Source organism: Mus caroli, chromosome 2, assembly GCF_900094665.2.
Source record: "Mus caroli chromosome 2, CAROLI_EIJ_v1.1, whole genome shotgun sequence".
In the NCBI taxonomy this organism is placed as follows: domain Eukaryota; kingdom Metazoa; phylum Chordata; class Mammalia; order Rodentia; family Muridae; genus Mus; species Mus caroli.
This window is the reverse complement of record NC_034571.1, coordinates 158,524,593-158,546,660: the sequence shown is the minus strand read 5'-3', so window position 1 is coordinate 158,546,660 and position 22,068 is coordinate 158,524,593. Positions and strand designations below refer to the sequence as shown.

Here is a 22,068-nt window from a genome sequence, read left to right as displayed (position 1 = left end):
TCTTTGGAGTGAGGAGATAGCCCAGGGTAGACCTTGAGACTTGGCATTAAATAAGCCAGGGCTGGCTGTTGGGGGAACCAGCATGTTTGAACTCTTCCATTGTCCTTGGGGGCTGACAGTCTTGGCTCAGCCTCTCTGAGGCTCTGTGGAAAGGAGAGAGCTGGGCCCAGGAGCCTTGTGGGAGCTAGCTGGAGAGGTTGGGAAGGCCCTGGATGTTTCCACTGCTAAGCCGTTTCTCTAGCAGCAGCCCCGCCCCGCTTCTGCCCAGGGGGATATCTGAGAGCCTTCCTGCCAGCCCTGCCGGCCGGATGGGATAACCTGTCTGTGATTAAGGCTTCTGAGGTCTGACTCCTCAGGAAGGATTAGAGATTTCTCTTGCTGCCCATTTGAACCCCAGCCAGCAGCACAGCTCATGTAACCTCCAGGCCCGGAGAAACTGACTTCCCATTAAGAGGATGCTCCTTCAGGCTTGGCTTTCCTCTGCATCTGCCTGGGCTTCCAACCAACACCCCTTCCCAGCCAGTGTGCAGCTCCGGGAGCCCCTGTCCCCCCATAAGGAGAATAAATAGGTGGCTGCAATATAGACCCCTCCAGCCCTTAATCTGATCTATGATGTTCAGATTTGGCCGTGGCTATTAATCTCACACAGCACCATGAAGCAGGTCACTGCTGTTGTCCCCATTTTAAGGGTGAAGGCAGTGGCACAGAGAGAAGAAAGCAGAGTTACACTGCTGTAGCGAGGTGGGATTCGAACTCTGAACAGGGTGACTCCGTAGCTGCTGTTCTCTCTCACCACCTCAGTCTTGATTCATTTTAATCTCTCTTCAGCATCTTCAGTTTTCCTCAGTCATTGCTTTTTCCTCCTCTGTAAGCAACTGGATGGTGACTCCCTGGCAGTGGACTGTCTGGCTTATCTTCATAGCCTTTTAAGGCTGGGTTTTGAGTCAGACTGGGACTTGGTCTTACTCCCCTTACCTTCTTATTGGATGACTTTGGGCACTGGTTTAATGTCTCTGGTTCTCAATGAATGATAATTAAGGAAGAAGAAAGGCTGGAGGATGCAGTGGTGATGCAGTGGCAACACAGTGGGGATGCAGTGGCAACACAGTGGGGATGCAGTGGGAACACAGTGGGGATGCAGTGGGAACACAGTGGCAACACAGTGGGAATGCAGTGGGAACACAGTGGGGATGCAGTGGCAACACAGTGAGGATGCAGTGGGAACACAGTAGGGATACAGTAGGGATGCTGTGGAAACACAGAGGGGATGCAGTGGGGATGCATTGTCAATAGTACCATGCTGGCCAGAGCACTGAGAACGCAGGCTGGGGCCTCCATGCATGACATCATGTTACATGGACAGGTGTGAAGAAGTGACCAGTTTGTGTCCCACTCAGAAACGAATAGGTTTCACATTTCAGTGGTAAAATCTGTGTACTGTGGGGTAACATACTGTGTGTGTGTGTGTGTCTGTGTGTGTGTCTGTGTGTGTGTGTGTACCTGCCTTCTAGCAGCCTCAGGTTAGCTAGAGAGACAAAAATTAATTCCTTCCTCCCTCCCTCCTTCCCTCTCTTCCTCCCTCCCTTCTGTCCCTCCCATTGCCAGCCAGCAGCAGGGAACTGAACAGACAGACTTCCTGCCCACAGGGAGATGGCTGTTCCTACAAGAATCACTCGGTGGACAAGTACACAGGCCAATAAAGGAACCCACTGGGCCAGGGAACCCCACAAGGCAGTTGTGCAGTGATGTAAAGGGGGGAGTTGCAGAGCTGACTCAGCCAGGGTGGGAAAGGTGGCCTCCTACTGGAGATCACATTTCAACCAAGACCTGAGTGACAAGCGAGTGTCAGCCACAAGAAGACCAGAGGAGCAGCACGCCTGGGCGTGGCAGAGTCTGGTGGCTTTCATGAGCCCTGGCGCTGGGGTGGCAGGAGCTGAGTTGGCGACTGTTGGCACGAGGCTCAGGAGTCAGCAGGGCTGCATCTCGTGGCACTGGGTCAGGGGTCAGGCTTTAGTCCAGGTATTCAGGGAGGCTCAGTAGGGGACAGAGATGAATTGTGAAACCCCAGGACCACTCAGGACGGTTTCCTGAGGCAGAGGCATTGGTTGCCTCCCTTGATAGTGACGGCATGTCTTGTTAAACATCCACACACTGGGAACGCTGAGGTAGAAGACTGTGTGCATAGCTGCATGCAACAGAGATCAAACTGGGTGTAGCGGCACACGGCCTGCACTCTCGGCAGTCATGAAGTTGAGGTATGAGAGTCATGAAGCAGTAAGTGTTCAAGGTAGGCCTGGGCATCATAGCAAGATCCTGTCTCAAAAACTGACCGATCCACACACAGATGGTTCCTTAAAGACTTGTCGGGGACCAGGAGATGATAGCTCAGCGGGTAAATGCTTGCTGTGCAAGGAGGAAGGGCTGAGCTCAGATTCCAGCACCCATGTGAAAATCTGTAATCCCTGTGCTGGGATTCACCTTTGGCCTAAACACACACACACACACACACACACACACACACACACACACACACACACACACACGGCCTGCCAGACATCACCAGGGACATTGGCAGGGACTTTGTGCATGGGACTCCAGGTGGCATCTCAACCCCAGGCTCCAGGCAGGAAGCAAGTGGGAAGATGTCCCTTTGGGGAGTGGTACATGAAGCCTCTGATCAGGTGGCGCTCATGAAAGGATGTGCCCACATGCCCTCTGTGCTCAGCCTTGGCCTTGACCTGAAACAGGCTGAATGGTGTCCATTGGGCAGGGCGGAGGGAGAAGGGAAGTTGGCACAGCCTAGCTGTCAGTGGACTCTGCCATTTGATCCCACCCTACCTTGGCCTCCCAACCTGTCTCAGTACCTCCCACTGCTGTTGGGGGCATCTATCTGGAAGCCTGGGCCTTGTTGTTTATAGCCTCACCCAGAGCTTCTGTCAGATCCCAACTCCCTACTGCCACCTGTCACTCAGAGCTTCTGTGCACTCTGATGTCCAGTTTGGGACACTCTCTGCTGGCCCAGTACCCGCGGAAGCCTGGGGACAGCATTGAACAACTGGGAGCTTCGTAGGAAATATCAGATCTCCTGCTCTCTCTCTTGAAGAGCTGGACCCATGGGGTTGTGGTGGGTTCTTTGAGCAGTGGCTTCAGCTTTGACTGGCTTGGCACAGACTCTACCTGGCCAGTATCCCCTGTTCAGAGTTTGAGGTTCCTGCGTAAGAAGAGATTAACTTTATCTGGTTTCCCTCCTGGGCTCCAGCTTAAAGTTTCACAGGATTAAAAAGTCCACCCACTAATTCCAGATGCCCCCAAGGAAACCATTTGCCAGCTGCATCCTGTTGAGCAGCGTCCAGCTGCATCTTGGTCCCTAGATAGGGACAGCTTTGCATTAGTTGGCCCAACAAGCTGAAGACCCAGCTTGGTTTCCCAAAGGGTAGCAAGTGTAGGCATAGTTGCCACTCAGTTGCTCTCCTGAGTCTGTCTTCTGCCCCCTGCAGTCACTTTGGTATGCTTCTTGTTCCTCACTGTGGCCACAGGGTCATTGATGGCCCTGGATGGGACAGCTGCTGAGCAGCCTTGCTCTGGCTCTCTGACCTCCAGCCTCTGTGAGTGGTCACACCAACATCTGTTTGCCTTCTGGGGTTGCTGGCAGTCTGTGCCTTGTCCCAAGAGTTGGGACTTAGAGAACAATGGAGTAGGGGGTGGTTAGAAGGACACAGAACTTAGAAAGTTCCCACCCAAGGGTACCAGAAATGTACCTGTTTCTTTCCCACATCCCTGGGCGTCTCCTGGGCTTTCTGAATGCCTCGTAATACCGCTACCTCTATAAGGCCAGGTCCTTCCTCTGCCAGCACGAAAAGCTAAAAATAGGGTCCCCTGTTGTAACCGGAGGTGGGACAGCTGGTTTCCATAAAGGGGGCTGGGCACTGCTGCCCACGCTTGTGGGTGCTGCTTGCTCTGGGATCACCCTCTTGTGTTGGCTCCAGTGGGCTGAAATCTGTGCCAAGCCCAAGAGTCCACAGGGGCTGGGACCTCAGAGGCCTCGAGCCAGAACCTGTCTCACCTGTGTCCCCAACCTTCCTCATTCCTCATTTGTTGTGTGGAGGACACTTAAGTCTCAAAGCATGTCAGGGAAAGGTCAATGAACAAGGTCAGCAGCTATCAGCGAGGGCTCACACGCCTGGTGTCAGTGTGCTCAGGGAGGGGTCTGATAAACACACATACATCTGTGAACCCATTGCTGCAGAGCACATAGTCAGGTGGGCAGCCTCTGTGTGGAGTCTTCCCTGGCAGTGGTGTGGGTTGTTGCAGCTTGGGAGAGGTGGCATGGAGGGAGTGTGAAAAAGGCATTTTTAGGTGAATGGAACAGCAACTTCAAGGCCCAGAGGTAGATGGGCCTAGGGTTTGTTTTTTGTTTTTGTTTTTGTTTTAAAAGAAGGGAACAAAGGTAAGTAAGCCAAAGCCCAGAGGATGGGGAGGGGGATGCAGGAGAGAAGACTGATCTAGAAACCATGCTCTAGGTGTGACATTGGTGGCGATGCTGATGTTGATGCACATATTTCTGGGCAGATGTGTGAGAGAGTTGAGGCAGAGATGAACTCCTTTCTGAGTAAGCCATAAGCCTATTGGAGGATGGAGAGGGTGTGATGGGAGCATTGTGAGGACAGAGAGGGTGTGATGGGAGCATTGTGAGGACAGAGAGGGTGTGATGGGAGCACTGTGAGGACAGAGAGGGTGTGATGGGAGCACTGTGAGGACAGAGAGGGCGTGATGGGAGCATTGTGAGGACAGAGAGGGTGTGATGGGAGCACTGTGAGGACAGAGAGGGTGTGATGGGAGCACTGTNCACTGTGAGGACAGAGAGGATGTGATGGGAGCATTGTGAGGACAGAGAGCGTGTGGTGGGAGCACAGTGAGTACAGAGGTGTGATTGGAGCTCTGTGAGGACAGAGAGCGTGTGATGGGAGCACTGTGAAGACCAAGAGGGTATGATGCTAGCATTGTGAGGATAGAGGTGTGATTGGAGCTCTGTGAGGATAGAGAGGGTGTGATGGGAGCTCTGTAAGTACAGAGAGGGTGTGATGGGAGCACTGTGAGGACAGAGAGGGTGTGATTGGAGCTTTGTAAGGACAGAGAGGGTGTCATGGGAGCACTGTGAGGACAGAGAGGGTATGATGGGAGCACTGTGAGGACAGAGAGGGTGTGATGGGAGCACTGTGAGTACAGAGAGGGTGTGATGGGAGCATTGTGAGGACAGAGAGAGTGTGATGGGAGCACTGTGAGGACAGAGAGGGTGTGATTGGAGCTCTGTCAGGACAGAGAGGGTGTGATGTGAGCACTTGAGGACAGAGAGGATGTGATTGGAGCACTATAAGGACAGAAAGGGTGTGATGGGAGCACTGTGAGGAGAGAGAGGGTGTGATGGGAGCACTGTGAGGACACAGAGGGTATGATGGGAGCATTGTGAGGACAGAGAGGGTGTGATTGGAGCTCTGTGAGGACAGAAAGCGTGTGATGGGAGCACTGTGAAGACAGAGAGGGTATGATGGGAGCATTGTGAGGACAGAGGTGTTATTGGAGCTCTGTGAGGTCAGCGAGGGTGTGATGGGAGCTCTGTAAGGACAGAGAGGGTTGATGGGAGCACTGTGAGGACAGAGAGGGTGTGATTGGAGCTCTGTAAGGACAGAGAGGGTGTGATGGGAGCACTGTGAGGACAGAGAGGGTTTGATTGGAGCACTGTGCGGGCAGAGAAGGTATGATGCGAGCATTGTGAGGACAGAGAGGGTGTGATGGGAGCACTGTGAGGACAGAGAGGGTTTGATTGGAGCACTGTGCGGGCATAGAAGGTATGATGCGAGCATTGTGAGGACAGAGAGGGTGTGATGCGAGCATTGTGAGGACAGAGAGGGTGTGATGCGAGCATTGTGAGGACAGAGAGGGTGTGATGCGAGCATTGTGAGGACAGCGAGGGTGTGATGGGAGCATTGTGAGGACAGAGAGGGTGTGATTGGAGCTCTTTGAGGACTAAGAGGGTGTGATTAGAGCTCTGTGAGGACGGACAGACAAGGTGTGATGGACCAGTCTGAGAATTGACAGGATGTGATTTGAGACATCTGGGCCTGACTTCCAGTCAGCTTTCTGGGCCTGGTATGGCCTCCTCCTTATTTTGTGAGTTTCATTTATACTCGTACATAGCTACATGCATGCACACAGACACATGCGTTTAGTATCCATACCATCTCGCTACCTCACCCCAACTACCCTTGGTGTTCATCTACCGTCCACCATCTACCCAGCATCCCTCCTCAGCCTCCACATCTGCGTATCTATCCAGTGTTGATTTTTCTGATGGTTTATGCATCTGTCTGTTCTTATTTACCTATGTACCATGTGGCCCAATGTGTATCCATTGGCTTATGCCTCCATCCATAGGTCCCACATGGATGCGACTCCCCACTCAGTTATTTCCCACACCCATCTACCATCTTATCTCTCTCTGTCCATCTTTCATCTCCCACCTACTCATCCATCTACCTACTCGTCATCCATCCGTCTATCCATCCTTTCATCCATCCATCATCTCTTTGTCCATCCATCTGTCCATTCACCATCTATCATCCATATATCACCCATCCATCCATCCATCCATCCATCCATCCGTCTGTCCGTCCATCAACCCATCATCCATCTATCCATTCATTTGTCATCCATCTATCATCTAGCCATGCACCAACTAATAAGCTACACCATTCATCCTTCTACCCACCCATCCATCCATCCATCCACCATTCATTCATCTACCAACCATAAACCATTTTTTCACTCTTCTCTCTATACATCTACCTACCTACCTACTAACCCATATCTAGCCACCTATCTGTGTATCTGTCAATCGTTCATCCACACACCTATTCCTCTACCTACCAAACATCTGCCACCCATCTGCCTATCCATCCATTATCCATCCGTCTGTTCATTCATCCCTCATCCATCCATCCATCATCCGTTCATCTGCCTACCATCTGTCCATCCATCCACCCACCCTTCCCTGGGTGGATGAGGCTGGCCTGGAATTGTTCTAGCCAACTGAAAAAGCACAGACAAGCCTTATCATGGTTTCTTGGGCTATGGCTGCTGGCTTTATGTGCTATGGGGAGATCTGCCTGCCATTCCTGGGGTGGGTGGGACCAGGCCAGCTGGGTTTTGGTTCCGGGGTTGGGGAACCATCTCCCTGCATCTTCTGTTTCTGGCAGTGAGTTTGTTGCCTGGCTCCTGGAAATTGGTGAGATCAGCAAGACAGAAGAAGGGGTCAACTTGGGCCAAGCCCTGCTGGAGAACGGTATCATCCACCATGGTGAGTGGCAGTGGGTATGGCGAGGTAGGCTGGATGTCAGGGAAGCTGCCCTTCCCCCAGAAAGCTGCTCCTGCGTTTCCAAGCTGCTGGCCTGGTCCCTCTCCCGCAGACTCAGAACCATGGCTGCCTCATGACAAGTTCTCTTGGGTACTAGCAAGCGAGGACTCCTCAGTGAAGCAGGTGGTCAGAGAGTGGAACTTTCCATTTTCCCCTTCAGGAAGAGCTAATTTGAGGATGTTTATCGGATATTTCTTGCAGTAAGGCACTGCTTGCACAGTCGTGAGTGGGGCAGGTGAAGAGTCCTGTCCTCATGGAATTGACTGTGCTTGGAGGGGAGATGAAGATGATAGGCGGTGCCGGTACAGCAGGCTCAGTGCTGGCGAGAGGAGGCGTGGCAGTCAGTGTCATAGGGGGTCAGGTCTGAACCGAGGTTTGGGAGATCTCCCCTGGAAGTGGAGGATAGCATAGCAGTTAGGCGCTATGGCTCTGGGCAGGGACAGCCAAGGCCCAGTGTCCAGGGGGATGCTGAGTGCTTTCCAGGGAGCACCAGGGGAGGCTACCTCCTGAGTGGACCCGGGGCTTGTCAGGAAGTGAAGTCTTGGAGCTGGGGAAGGGACTTGGCTGTGGAGTCTGTGTAGGCGCACTGAGCCAGCCAGGAGCCACTGACTGTCCAGGGGAGAGTCCTTGCTTTTAGAGTTTTAGACATTTGGCTGTACAGAGTCTGCTTTGGGGTCTAAGTTTCCAGCAGCATTGAGAGGTGGCTGTCCAGATGCCAGCAGTGCGCTTCTTACCCTAGTGCTTGCTTCCCCTTCTTTCCAAGGACAGGCCAAGTCAGAGGTGCCCACAGACGTCTAATTAGGCCTCACATCCCTTGCTGTTCTGGGGGACCAAAGGGTAGAGACGGAGGGTGGGTTTCCCCAGCCTTACCAGTCCCTGGGTCCTTGCAGTCTCTGACAAGCACCAGTTCAAGAACGAGCAGGTGATGTACCGCTTCCGCTACGACGACGGCACTTACAAAGCACGCAGCGAGCTGGAGGATATCATGTCCAAGGTAGGGCGTCTTCTTTCAGCCTGTGGCCCCGATCCAGCTGGAGGTCCCTGCAGAACAGGCCTATGTCCCTGCAGCCTGCCCTGCCCACCCTCCTCTTCCCAGCAGTCCAGAGTGGGTGGCTCATTCAGACCCTGCTCTTGCTTGTAGGGCGTGAGACTCTACTGCCGGCTGCACAGCCTGTACGCCCCTGTGATCAAGTAAGTCCCCATGGCCTCCCCACCTGACAGTAACAGACCGCCCTCCCCCGACCCCCTATCCTGACCTCTCTGAGCCTCTGTCCCCTTTTCCATCAGATATGGTTAATAACTGACCTCTTCCATCAGACTGTCAGGAGGAAGTGAGTGAATCTGTGGGAAGTCCTGAAGCGTATGAAGTGACAGGAGAGCCAGGCTGAGGAGTGGATCTGCCTGCTGGTGTCCAGCTGTGTGACCTTGCACAGTCACTCAGCCTTTCTGTTCCTCACCAGTTCTTTCTGAGGCAGGTTATAAAGTAGGATGCACCGCAGGACCTTTGCACCTGCTGCTGCTGTGGAATGGTTTCCTACACACCAGCTCCCACTTCCTCCTTTCTTATTTTTTCTGGGATGGGACAAGCGTTCTGCCACCGAGTTCCATCTTGCTCTGACACCTTCCTAACACCCAGAAGCTCTCAGCGCTTCCTCTCAGGGCTGTATGTTCTTGTGCCCTGTGTCTATATTGTCCCCCCGCAGAAACTATCTGACCTAAGGTTTTCAGATGCTCCAAGTTACAGAGTCTGCTTTTAACCAATCTTTTTATTTTGATTTCATTGGCTGTTTGAATCTGAATTCAAATGGCTTTAACGCAGGACCTTGGGAGCAACACTGAACCAGTGTTTGTTGAGTGAATGGTTCTCTTCCAGCCAAATGGGCCTAGCAGCAGCTTGTACCTCCTGGTGCGCTGAGGGTTAAAGTCACGGAAAGTATGCTCACAGGCTTCTGGAGGCAACAAATGAGTGGCTCAGTGTCTGTTAGGAACCTTGTGGTTGTGGGTGGAGGGACAGGGACAGGGTAATGTGACTTGTTCTGGGGACTTCATCCAGTCTGTTTGTGGTCTGTGAAGTCAGGCCCTGGGAACCCTTCATCTAGAGCCCTGCCTCCTCAGTCACCCTCATTTGCTGCTCTGTGCCAGTTCTAGGAGGTAGTGACAAAGGGCCCAGCCTCTTTCTGGGCCCCTCTGGCCTCTACCTGTGCCCAGCCTCCTCCTGGGCCCCTCTGGCCTCTATCTGTGCCCAGCCACCTCCTGGGTCCCTATGGCCTCTGCCTGTTTCCTAGTGGCCTTCCCTGAGCCTTCCAGCCTGCTGGTATGACTTTTTTCTTTTTTAGGTGGTGGCGGGGATATGCCTAGGGTCCTTGCTTAGGTGAGACAGGTTCTCACAACTGACCACGCCCAGTCCTGACCATCCCTCAGCGACTCCACCCAGGACTGTAGAACTCAGTTTGGCTGTTCAGACCCCATACCCCTTCGGCCAGCATGGTGGAGTGCATACCTCACTGGGGGACCCCCCCTGCACCCTCCAGCCCTGGACTTTGCCCTGTGCTCAGGGCCTAGCCTGCAGTTCAGCTCTGTGTCTTTGAAACGTGTGTGTCAGCACCAAAAGAAGGCAGAATGGTGGGAGCCATGATCACCCCTCTTTAGAGACTCAGGGCTCCTTCGTTGTGGACTGTGGACGCCTGGCTGGGAGAGGTCCTTGCTGTGGGGACATGTGGCTCTGTGGGATGCCCACGGTCCCCAGTGTGGCACTCTACTCAAAGACAAACCTTCTCTACATGTAGGCAAAGCTGCCTCAGGAGGCATGGCTGCACAGAGAGGTCCCTTGGGCAAGAGAATATCTGAAGCCTGAGGCTTCCCTGTCTGCTGCTGGCGGGCAGCTGACCCCTAAGTTGGGAGTGGATTAGCTTCTTTCCCATGTCCGTGGGGGTGCTTCTGGCTAGAACAGGCTGCAGAAACCGCCATGCTCCCCACCCCCTCCAGGGCTGCTCACTGCTCACCTCTTCCTCAGGGACCGCGATTACCACCTGAAGACCTACAAGTCCGTGGTCCCCGGGAGCAAGCTGGTAGACTGGCTACTGGCACAGGTGAGCACGCGTGGCCCAGACTCTAGCTGGGGACAGCGGCATAGCTGGGGACAGACCCAGCTCCTTTCTGCTCTCTGTGTCTACAGTGTGACCACACAGGGAGCCCCGCAGAGAGGGCATGTGCAGTAGCTGCCCCTGTGCAGCAGCTTTCTGTCACATCGTAGTGTGGCATCCTTGGGTGTTCCTGGTGCTCAGTTTCATACTGAGCCTTCTCCCTTTCTGCCGTTCTGCTGTGTCATCTTCTGATTGGTTGCTTCACAGTCATGAAGTGGCAGCCGCAGCTCCGGGCATTGCCCTTGCATGTAACCACAGTCAAAGGCAGGGAGAGCTGAGCCTTTTCATTTCGTGTAATGTCAAGGGAGGGGATGCCTGCCTCATGGTCTCTCCTGGCCAAGTGGTTTTCTCGGTAGATGTCATCTGTTGTGTGAGCCCCACGTCAATGCTTAAGCCAGTCTGTATGGAAGAGACCAGGCGTGTTGATAGAGACACTGAGTGTCTCAGGATCCACCCCTGGGTGCTTGGAGTCAGGCATACATGCCTGGGTGATGAGTTGAGACTCCAAAGGTCAGGTGTATCTAGGCTTAGAGGAACCAACCAGCCTTACCCGTTGTGAGATCTCAGATCATGGCGTGTCGTCTTATATGACCCTTGGAACAAGCTTGGGTAGCGTGGTGGCCATCCCAGTGTTACAGATGGAAGCCTGAGGCTTAGGTCATGTGACTTGTTTAGAGTGCAGGGCCAGGTAGGGAGTGCTGGGCGAGAGTGCACCACCTTGATAATAACCCAGCTGTGGGATGATGATGAACAGAGATGACACGTGCACTGGCCTTCCTCCTTGCTGCCTCCTGGACCCTAGGGCCAGCACCAGTAACTGGGACAGAGAAGATGGACGGTTGGGGTACCCCGAGAACCCTTTGCAACAGCTACCAGGGCCCAGCAGATGGTGCTGCTGAGAGCCTGGGCACATGAGTCACTGGGGGAGGCCCAAATGAACCAGGCAGGGAGGGGCTGCGTCATTGTGTCAGAACCACAGCCTGGGGCCAGTGACTGACTGCCCCCCTTGGAATCTCGGTTTTCCTGTCTGTGACGTGGTGGCTGGAAAAGGCTAGCTTAGAAAGCTTGGAGTCAGGCATACATGCCTGGGTGATGAGTTGAGACTCCAAAGGTCAGGTGTATCTAGGCTTAGAGGAACCAACCAGCCTTACCCGTTGTGAGATCTCAGATCATGGCGTCTGATCTCAGATCTTGGTCATCGGGAAGCCTGAGTCAGCCCTCCTGCCTGTGCCTCAGTTTCCCCTGCCGACAAGGAGTCAGTCAGTGGAAGCACGGAGCACGGTAGGCATGGTGGGCAGTGGGATCCCATGTTGTGTGTGGCCTTCGGTCACTCACACTCTCCCCGTGTGCTCCCATTGGTCCCCCAGGAAGTCAGGAAGCAAGATGGTGACAGTTTTCCTATGCTTCTTTGTGTCAGGCGGGGGTGTGCACAGTTCCCTCCCAGGGACTTGTGAGGGACACCATGACTTTTTGAATGAGAAACAGAAGTAGCCAGAGAGGAGTTAGAGAGCACTGTCCACACTGCTCCCCCCACCTCCCCGACTTGTCCTCCCCTGGGGCACTCAGGTCTGTCACCGTGACCTGGGCTTGCCTTGTGTCCTCAGGAGCCTCCTTGGCCTCTGCCTCTGGGGATAGAAGAGACAGGCTAGGCCGGTTCTGAGCTCTTTGCAAACCAAGTAGACTCCAGAGACTGGCTGGTCTTCTAAGACCAATCATCAGCCAAGGCCACTTGGGCTGGCTGTCACTACTTCCCAGCTCTGCGGCTAGAGGCAGCTGCTCTGTATGTGTGGAGTGTTCCGCCCTGTTGCCTCTTCTGTCCCAGCTCCAATCTTGCCATTCCCCTGCCTCTGGCCTAGGGCCCCTTAGGAGTTGTTTGTTTTCCTTGTAACCCTCACCTAGTAATGCTTTGCACACTAAGGACCCCTTAGCCCCTCTCTCAGCCCACCCCACAGCCCCTGCTAGAGTCCCTACACCTGGTCCTCACAGCCCCTGGAAAAGCAATCATGTCTCTTTGGCTGGGAGTACCCTCCTCCACCCTCCAGAAAGAGGGCCAGGTCTGGCTGGCTAGGTGTCTGGCAGCCTTTTCCCTTCTGGACTGTCACAGTTGTGTGCAGGGCTGGCTGCCTGTGCATCTGGAAGCCCAGAAGCCTGTCCCAAGCTGTCGTGAGGTGCCCCTGATCACAGCCCTCGATCCAGTCAGCAGCTGGGACTGAGTCTGCCAGCCCGGCTCCCACTCTGAGGTCCTAGCCCCTCTCTACCTGGCTAGCAGGGAGATTTTGGGGTTCCAGGATGGTTGTGGTGGCATACACCTGTCTTCTGATTGGGGGGGGGGTGTTCAAAGGTAAAGCTTGTCTGAGCTGCAGGTGACTTGGGTTGCAAGCAACACAAACAGGCTGCTCTGGCAGGGGAGGAGGCAGGAGCCCTGCAGCCAGGCCACTAAGAGAGCAGACATCAGAAGTCAGCTCTGGTCCCCATCCCTCGTGATCAGCCCAGTTCCTAGTTCTGCTGACACGTCATCAAGACAGAAAGACCTAAGTTAAAGATGACTGGACCAGAGGCCACATGTCCAGACCTGTGGAACCAGGGTGGGCTTCGGGACAGTTGGTGGCCTGTCAGGCCATCATCAGCCTCACTGTCACCTCCTCACGTGGCTTCGTCTCATGTGGCTTCGTCCCTGGTGGAAGGGACAGTGGTATCCCCTAAAGGCCCTGTAGGCTTCTCAAGCACTGTAGACTTCATTTCTAACATCAGGGGGCATGGTCTACAGACATACAGAGCCAGAGAAATTTGGGATTTATGTCTCTCGTGAGAGCAGCACAAGGTTGGTGGCCCAGAACAACCAGGGCCACCTCATGAGGTCTTTGAGGATCCCCCTCTGTTTTTCTACTCTGCCACCATTACAGTGTTTTACCCTGAGGTCACATTGTGATTGCAGAAGCACCAGGCATCACATCTTAGTTCCAGGCAGGGAGTCAGAAAGAAGAGGACAGCCTGTGAGCACAGGTTTGCCACAGCGCCCTTATTCCTAGAGGGTTTTGTTGTGCCTCATTGTCCACCTTAACTGCCAGGGTGGTCGTGAAATGGGGGGAGTTTCCTTATTGGGGAGGGATCAAGAAAGGGCTGTTGCTAGGCAACCAGCATCCTCTAAAGAAGTAACTCCCTGGTTAGGAGTTTATCAGGAATGGTTCCTAACATTTCTGGGCACTTTGGTCCATAGTATGACAAATCTCTGCCCTCCTGCAACTTGTGTTTCCCGATGGTAGCCCGTCTTAAACGATTCAGTGCTGGCTCCCCTCAGAGCAGCCTCTTCTGTTCCATTTCAGGGGGACTGCCAGACACGGGAGGAGGCCGTGGCGCTTGGTGTGGGCCTTTGCAACAACGGTTTTATGCACCATGGTAAGTGCGGGGTCTCGAGCTTTGCTTAGGGCCCCCGAGAGCCGGCTTTGCATACACGGTGTCTCAGCATTGAAGGCGGTGTCTCAGCATCGGAAGGCGTATGCTTTGGTCTCCCCTGCTCCCAGGCGGCCTGGTGTCCTCCTATGCCCCACCCCCATTACCTTTGTTGGTCCCTCTCTCAGAGAAACTGAGTTCTCCCTTTGAGTCTCTGACTCCTCCCTGTGGGTGGCCACTGTGTGCCCACCATGGTGCCATATTGTAGCACAGAGTGGTAAACGCAGCGGGGGGGCTTGGGGCTTGGCATCTGGCATATGTGCATGTGTGGATCCCCCTTGTATATCGGACAGACACAACCCATCTTGTGTATGCTGATAAGCTGGTACTGTGGTCCTAATGCGGAGGCTTGGATACAGGTACAGGCTGCAGAAGTGTGAGCTTTGTTCTAACTTAGATTTAGTGAACTTGCTCTGCAAAGGGCCAAGCAGCTGCCACAACTGGAACAAAAGGGGGTGTGGCTAGGTGTCAATAAAACTTTATTTAGGAAAACTGGCCGGGGGCCATAGCATTCTGAAGGCGATTTGCCTGTCTGTGTCCATGGCTGAGCTCTCTGCTCCCTGTAGGCTTTAGCTCCCCTGTGGCTTCAATTTCTCTGTTTTCTCCAGAGACCTTGCTGCCTGGTCCCCTCTACTGCTCATTTCCTCAGCTGAAGGGACCAGGCTTGGCCACCCATGGGCCTGCCTCCTTCTCAGAAGCCGCCTGCACCCTCCAGTAGCCCTGGCCCTGCCACCCGTCCTCTGCAGGAGCCTCTCATTTGTGGGTGAGGGTAATTGTGGTCCACTCAGCCTTGTTCCCGGAAGGCAGCTATCTGGGGAGACTACACAAGGAGGGGTACTTGGGCAGCCTGATGCCCTCAGGGCCCTTGAGGGGGGAAATTGCAGGCTGTACATCCCCCCATCACCACCACAAACTCAAATATCTGCTAAAATAGGAAAGGACCAAACGTTGGGGAGTGGCTGTGGCAAAGGGCAGTGCCAGCACAGAGTGGAGGAGGGGACAGCACCTTCTGCCACGTCTGCGTCCTGAGTGTCTTCTGGGAGGGACTTATAAAGACAGGGAAACAGAGGAGGCTTGCCACTGCAGCCTTGGAACCATCTCTTGGTCTTCTCCTAGAAGGGAAAACCAGAGTGCAAAGGGTTAAAGTGTCAAATGGAGGGGTTTGAACTCCAGTCTGTATGCACCTCTCAAAGCTGGGCTAGCAGCCTTGGCTGGGAGGGGGAGGTGGGGCCTCACCTGGCTGGCCAGTGACTGGAGAGTGTCCCTCTGTGTCTCCTTGGACATCACTGCTCAGAGACAGCACGGTGACTCTTCCTCCAGCTCTGGAGTCTCCTAACCCCATGTTTACAACAGAGGCTAAATTAGCAGGATGCTCAGGAGCCTGGCGCGCCCTGCGCTGAGGGAAGTAGCAATTTGCGTGCCTGTTTGTTCCAGAGCAGGAGAGGGGTTACCCAGTTACACACTCACACACAGGTAGTTCCCCTGCAGGAGGAAGACTGCCCCCCCCACCCCCCGTGAGCAAACTGGGGTCTGGAGGAATCTGGACTGGCTCTCTTCTCGCACGCAGGCCCTCACAGGCTGCTAACTCTTTGCTTTGATGGACCTTCTCTCTTTCCTTCTTTCCTTTGCTTTTTCTTTTTTCTTCTAGTTCTCCTTCTTCCTTCTTCCTTCTTCTTCTTCTTCTTCTTCTTCTTCTTCTTCTTCTTCTTCTTCTTCTTCTTCTTCTTCTTCTTCTTCTTCTTCNTTTTTTTTTTTTGAGACAGGGTTTCTCTGTATAGCCCTGGCTGTCCTGGAACTCACTTTGTAGACCAGGCTGGCCTCGAACTCAGAAATTCGCTTGCCTCTGCCTCCTGAGTGCTGGGATTAAAGGCGTGCGCCACCACACCCAGCTTCTTTCCTGTTTTTTAAGATTTCTTGGTGCGTGTGTGTATGTGTGTGTGTGTGTATAACATGTGTCTGCACTCACCCTTCATGTGGAGGCCAGAGGGGGACACTGGGTACCTTCCTCAGCCACTTTCCACTGTGGTTTTTGAGACAGGATCTCTATCTGAACCCAGAACCCTCCCAACTGGGTCAATCGCTGACCAGCAAGCTCTGAAGATGTGCTGGTCTCTGTCTCCCCAGCGCTGGGGTTAGAGGTATGTGTTTCACAGGGCGTTCATATCGGCACTGTGGATCCAAACGCAGGCCTTACTGCTTGTACGGCAGGCACCGAACCCACCAAGCCATGTCAGGTTTTTAAAGGAGTCAGAGAGCCAAGGCTGTTGTGTGGAGTTCACACATGTTAACACTGGCTTGCAATTCTGCTCCCTTACAATGCTCTCTCTGCCAAGCGACGCTTGTCTGGGAGCTGCTTCTAGCCTGTGGTTGCCGGTTGGCCAAGGCAGCCGAACCGCTGCCATCTGACCACGACTGTGTGTCTGCGGCTTGCAGTTCTGGAGAAGAGCGAATTCAAGGATGAGTCCCAGTACTTCCGCTTCCATGCTGACGAGGAGATGGAGGGGACCAGCAGCAAGAACAAACAGCTTCGCAACGACTTCAAGCTGGTGGAGAACATCCTAGCCAAGCGACTGCTGGTAGGAGGCTCACAGTAGGGCTGCTCTGCCTCTCTTCCTTGCCTCTCCTGTGGCCTGGTAGCTGGGCAGCTTCAGACAGTGGCCAGAGCAGGGCATGCAGCTCTGAGCATGAGTCTTGGGACAGAAAAGCCAAGTCACTGTGCTAGCCAGGACTATATTCCTCATGAAACGCTGGGGCTGCAGGAGCTCCTACCCTTTCATCTAGCCCACAACCATTGCTTCACTGTGCCTCCTGAGTCACCTCCTCCAGCACTATAGATAGCTCTCAGGAGTTTGTGTCCTGCTCGCATCCAGGAGCCTTGAGTGTTTGCAGTTGGGACATTTACTAACCAGGTCAGCAAGGTTGGCATCCCAGCCCACCTAGCCTGACTTCTTAGGCTGGGCTTGTGGCGAGTTGTCCGGAAGAGGTCTGTCTATAGCCGCTCTAACCTCTCTGGTCTGTGGTAATCCTGGGGACGGCAGTTCCCTCTGGTGCTCTAAAGCCCTCCAGTGTAACCCACCACACTGGATAAGAGTCAGTGTCTGTCCTGAGCTCTTCCTGCCTCTCCAGCTTTGTCCCCTGGGTAACGCTTTCCTCACTGTCTGAGCCAGGCTAGTCTCTCGCGCTGGGGCTGCCTCTGGGCCTTCCCATCCCCTGTACCTGCTGCCTGGAGCTCTTTGCCCATCTGTGAAGTTCTCAGAGGTCACCTGCTCTCTTCTTTTACTTTAGCCTGAGTACATTCCCAGTCACGCTGTAGACGGTTTCCTTCAGTCAGCAGTAAAAGTGGGGCAGCTCAGGGGCCTTGTAGACTTGGGGCCCCTCACTGCAGGATCCTAGTTCTTGGGGGAGAAGGGTGGTGTCCCTCCCATCTGGTTGCTATAAGTGCATCTTGGGCTTTCAGATCCCGCCACAGGAGGACGACTATGGCTTCGATCTTGAGGAGAAGAACAAGGTTGTGGTAGTGAAGTCTGTGCAGAGGGGCTCTCTGGCTGAGGTGAGACCCACCGGTGGCCACTCAGGTGGGGTGGTACCTGAACTGGGGGTGACCCCATGTCTCTGAGATGCAGGGTAGCTGGAATGAGACTGCCTTCCTGGCACGTTCCACTAGCGCCACCTGCTGGGCTCATGGAGACGTGCAGGGAAAGCAGATGGCTGGCTCCCTGCAGGGTTTCTTCTGTCTCCCAAACAAACCCTAGTTTATGGCATCTCCTTCCACAGTCTTGTTCACATTCCCATGGTTACAAAGTGGCCACCACACTGACTTCTGTGCCGTCACAACACAGGCTGGCATTGGCCATTTCTTCCCAAGGGAACTGCCACCCACCCTTGCCTCCTTGGGCTTTCATTTACAGCTCAGAGCCCAGCTTCCTGGTGCTTCTAGAACATTCCAGCTTCCTCGGTGAAGAGGGAGGAGACCAGTGACACCTGTGCTTGTCCCTCCAGATGGCTGGCCTGCAGGCGGGGAGGAAGATTTACTCCATCAACGAGGACCTGGTGTTCCTGCGTCCCTTCTCTGAGGTGGAGACCATCCTCAACCAGTCCTTCTGCTCCCGCCGCCCACTCCGCCTCCTGGTGGCCACCAAGGCCAAAGAGTGAGTGCGAGCCTCAGGCTGACTTGGCAGGTCTCCCTGGGCCTGGCCCTCCTGTGTGGGGCTGTGACCTTTGTTAGTCTAATTTGATGTCCCAAGTGCACATGACCAGCTCAGGCTTGGGAACACAGTCCCGTCAAGGTGGATACAGTTCCTACCTTCCATAGATTCTTGTGAAGTCAGGGGGGCAGATATACACTGGGCAGGTATGAGGTGTGTGCCGAGTTGGTGGTTATCAGCAGATACCTGAGATTAGAGAAGGAAGCCAGTGTATGCAGAGAGACAGTAGCCAGAGAGATGTCACTGGGGATGGAGGGATGGCTCTTGGAGACGACTTCTGGAGGACCAGGGCTCTAGAAAGATGAAGCATTCACTGCAAAGCCCCCGAGGTTACATTGTTGATGGCAGATCAGAGGGAAAGAGGCAGTGAGGGGGGTGGAGCAGAGTTAGAAAGAGGAGACATGAGCAAGTCCCTGTGGATGACCGCTGGAGAGGAAGACTTCCCTGGGGCTGCAGGTGGAAACAGGTGCCTTCTATGGCTGCCCGGCTTGCAGGGTCAGGGTGGGCCACATCTGGACAGAGGTGCGGTGGGCATACTTTTATTTTACTTATTATTTATTTATATTATGTATATGTACTCTGTCTGCATGTACACCTGCATGCCAGAAGAGGACATTGGATCCCATTACAGATGGTTGTGAGCCACCATGTGGTTGCTGGGAATTGAACTCAGGACCTCTGGAAGAGCAGTCAGTGCTCTTAACCGATGAGCCATCTCTCTAGCACCGATGTACTTATATTTTAAGGTTAATTATTTGGTGCCCTGCTTCCCAGGTACTTGAGGCAAATGTTGGCTGCCAGCTGTGGAGAGTTTTCAGTGATTCCCAACCTGTGGGCGTTGACCCCTTTGGGGGTCAAATGACCCTTTCATAGAGGTTGCCTAACACCATTGGAAAACACAGATATTCACGTTAGGATCCCTAACAGTAGGAACATTACAGTTAGGAAGTAGCTATGAAAATAATTTTATGGTTGGTGGGGTCATAAGAACATAAGGAACTGTTTTTTTTTTTTTTTGTTTTTTTTGTTTTTTTTTTTGAGACAGGGTTTCTCTGTGTAACCCTGGCTATCCTGGAACTTACTCCATAGACTAGGCTGGCCTTGAACTCAGAAATCCGCCTGCCTCTGCCTCCCAAGTGCTGGGATTAAAGGTGTGCGCCACCACGTTCCTAAGGAACTGTATTAAAGGCCCCCAGCATTAGCAAGTTTGAGAACCACTGGTTTGGATCTGTTTCTGTAAGGACAGGAGATTCAAGGAAAAGGTGACAGGCAGGGCTTAGCTACTCGATGCCGGAGACGGAAGTCACCAGGGTTTAATCTTCGAGGACAGGCTCTCAGGGTGGCTCTGCTTGCCCGGTAGATATGGAAGGAGGGATCATGCTGTGTGCTGAGGACAGAAGCTGCCTAGCAGCTCAAAATGAATGACATCTGCCAATCCCTGCAGCTGGTACCTTCCCTTGGCACCCACAGCCCCCAAGCTGTGCCTCCCCTTGGTATCCGCCACTGTCTCAGCCCCTGTCTGCTTGGGTGACGGCCTTTGGTTCTTTACCGCATGCTTTGGGGACCTGGTTGACTGACCGTGTTGATAATTGCTCCTCTCGGGGCTGATTTTCAAGAAGCCTTGGAGACAGGGCAGGGTGTTGGCGGGAAGGGACTCCTTGAGGACCCACACTCCTTTTTCTCATGGCCTGTCTCTGCCCCTGTGCCTGCTAGGACCATCAAAGTCCCTGACCACCCAGAGGCCCTGTCCTTCCAGATTCGAGGAACGGCCCCACCGTGTGTCTTTGCTGTGGGCAGAGGTGAGCGGGAGTCTGGTGTGCAGAGCCTCTTGGGGCCGCATCGTGGGCGTGGAGAGCCGCATGCCCAGTGCAAGCATCTATACCTTCCCAGTGGCAGCAAGGCCATGGTCCAGCTGTGTGAGACCTTGGCTAGAGCCTTAGGCAGTCCAGCTAGAACTGAGAAAGTGACTAACATCTACTGAGCACTTAGTAAAGACAGCCATTCCCCACGCCCAAGCTTCTAGAGTCTCTCCAGAGTCCTTTGAAGAGATGCACTGTTTACCAACTTCACAGATGAGAATATTAAGTCCCAGAGAGGTGAAGTGTTGTGTTGTAGACGCAGGGCAAAGAGGTAGTTGGAGGCCCCTGGGATTGGGACCTGTATGGGCCAAGGTCCTCGAGGCCTGTGCATCTTAGGCTGGAGGCAGCTGGCCATTTGTTTCCATTTCTAGAGCTGTCCGTTAGCCTAGAGATGCTCACGACTCACTGCTTGGGACCTGTGGTAGGATTGACAGGGATGGACTGTGCTAGGCAGCTATATTGTGCCCTGGATTTTCTGAGCCTGTGCCCTAAGGGTAGCTTTGGTCTCTCTCTGCCTCCTGGCTTCAGTCCGTCGCTATGCGGGCATGCAGGGCTCCAAAAGATAGGGGTCTGAGATACCACATTGGGCCGGCTGCCTCTGCTGTGTCAGCGGCAGCTCTCTGGTTGGCAGCTGAGAGGAGGCACGCTCTGGATTGAGCCGTTGGCAGGGGCAGCTGGACCCTGGCTCCTCTGCCTGGCTCTGGCCTCAAGTGTTCCTGTTCCCCAGGCTCTGAGGCTGTGACTGCCGGGCTCTGCGCAGGCCAATGCATCCTGAAAGTCAATGGCACCAGCGTGGCGAATGATGGCGCCCTGGAGGTTCTCGAGCACTTCCAGGCTTTCCGCAACCACAGGGAAGAGGCCCTGGTGAGCACTGAGCGGAAGGTGGGAGGCTGGCTGCCATCTTGGAGGCCCCTTAGACTGCTTAGGAGCACTGAGCTGAGCTGAGTGTGAAAGGCCCTTTTACAAATGGGAGTGTTGTGACTTCAGCAACGAGCCACATTAACCATAGAAATCACTTGCAGGGTTGGGTTCTGGCAGCGGTTACAGTCACTCTTCCATCCACACGCCTTCTCTTGACTTTGGAGAGGAGGATATTACTTATTACTTGTACCTCAGAGTTGGTGTTCCACCCTCAGCCAGTGGTCCCTCAGTTCCAGAGGGACATTTTGGAGATCTCTTCAGAGGTGGCCTCATAGGCAGGAATCAGGGGACCACCTGCCTTGGCTCGTCCTCTGACAGTGGTTCTTCGCAGGGTCTTTACCAGTGGGTCTACCACAGCCATGAGGATGCCCAGCTGGCACGAGCCAGCCAGGGTGCCCCTGATGAGGACCCCCCGGAAGATGACCAGCCTGATTCAGGTAAGGGACAGGGAGTGAGAGGAGCTTCAGTTTGGGGTCACGGTGATGTCTGGTCTTCTGTGTCCCCAGGTCTCCATCCATCCCAGTTGGCCTTCTTAGTGCTGTGAGCAGCTCAGAGCTGGGTCCATCTTTAGCAGCTCACACTGTAGTGAATCCCACTGGGCCGTGGTTCTTTCTGGGACTCTAGGCAGGAACTGACTTGGCTGTTTCAGCTTCTAGAAGCTCCCCACATGGCTTGGCTCCTGATTCTCTTGCTGCCTGATGGCCTAGCACAGTTCGCCCAAGTCCTAGCTCATTATCCTTGTGACTCTGCCCCCGTCTGCCCAGGATGGTTCCTGGGATGTTCACAGTTTCTTTTGCTTTTATTGTTTTTAAAAACAATTTATTTATTTTTATTTCATGTGATTGCATTGGTGTTTTGTCTGTGTGTATGTGGTGGGGTTGTTTTGGAGGTGTCAGATACTGGAGTTACAGACGGTTGTGAGCTGCCATGTGGGTGTTGGGATTTGAACTCGGGACCTCTGGAAGAGCAGTCGGTGCTCTTACCCACTGAGCCACCTCGCCAGCCCCTCCCCTTTACTTTTCATTGGCTTGTCAGTCAGGAGTTGGTTGCTTAGTGACAGCCCAAATTCTCCCCTGCTG

At 53.9% G+C, this 22,068-nt stretch overlaps 1 protein-coding gene across 2 annotated transcripts in view; it reads left to right on the top strand.

Annotated features, from left to right (window-relative positions):
• The window catches only part of Prex1 (phosphatidylinositol-3,4,5-trisphosphate dependent Rac exchange factor 1), a 149,081-nt gene that overhangs the window by 105,433 nt on the left and 21,580 nt on the right, over nucleotides 1-22,068 (top strand). For both annotated transcript variants that reach the window (XM_029472872.1, XM_021186170.2), the window contains 11 exons: nucleotides 7,254-7,354; nucleotides 8,302-8,405; nucleotides 8,553-8,602; nucleotides 10,425-10,500; nucleotides 13,878-13,950; nucleotides 16,438-16,580; nucleotides 17,462-17,554; nucleotides 18,004-18,152; nucleotides 19,923-20,008; nucleotides 20,796-20,932; nucleotides 21,321-21,426. In XM_029472872.1, the coding sequence (XP_029328732.1) occupies nucleotides 7,254-7,354; nucleotides 8,302-8,405; nucleotides 8,553-8,602; nucleotides 10,425-10,500; nucleotides 13,878-13,950; nucleotides 16,438-16,580; nucleotides 17,462-17,554; nucleotides 18,004-18,152; nucleotides 19,923-20,008; nucleotides 20,796-20,932; nucleotides 21,321-21,426 (1,118 nt within the window). The remainder of the gene's footprint in view (nucleotides 1-7,253; nucleotides 7,355-8,301; nucleotides 8,406-8,552; nucleotides 8,603-10,424; nucleotides 10,501-13,877; nucleotides 13,951-16,437; nucleotides 16,581-17,461; nucleotides 17,555-18,003; nucleotides 18,153-19,922; nucleotides 20,009-20,795; nucleotides 20,933-21,320; nucleotides 21,427-22,068) is intronic.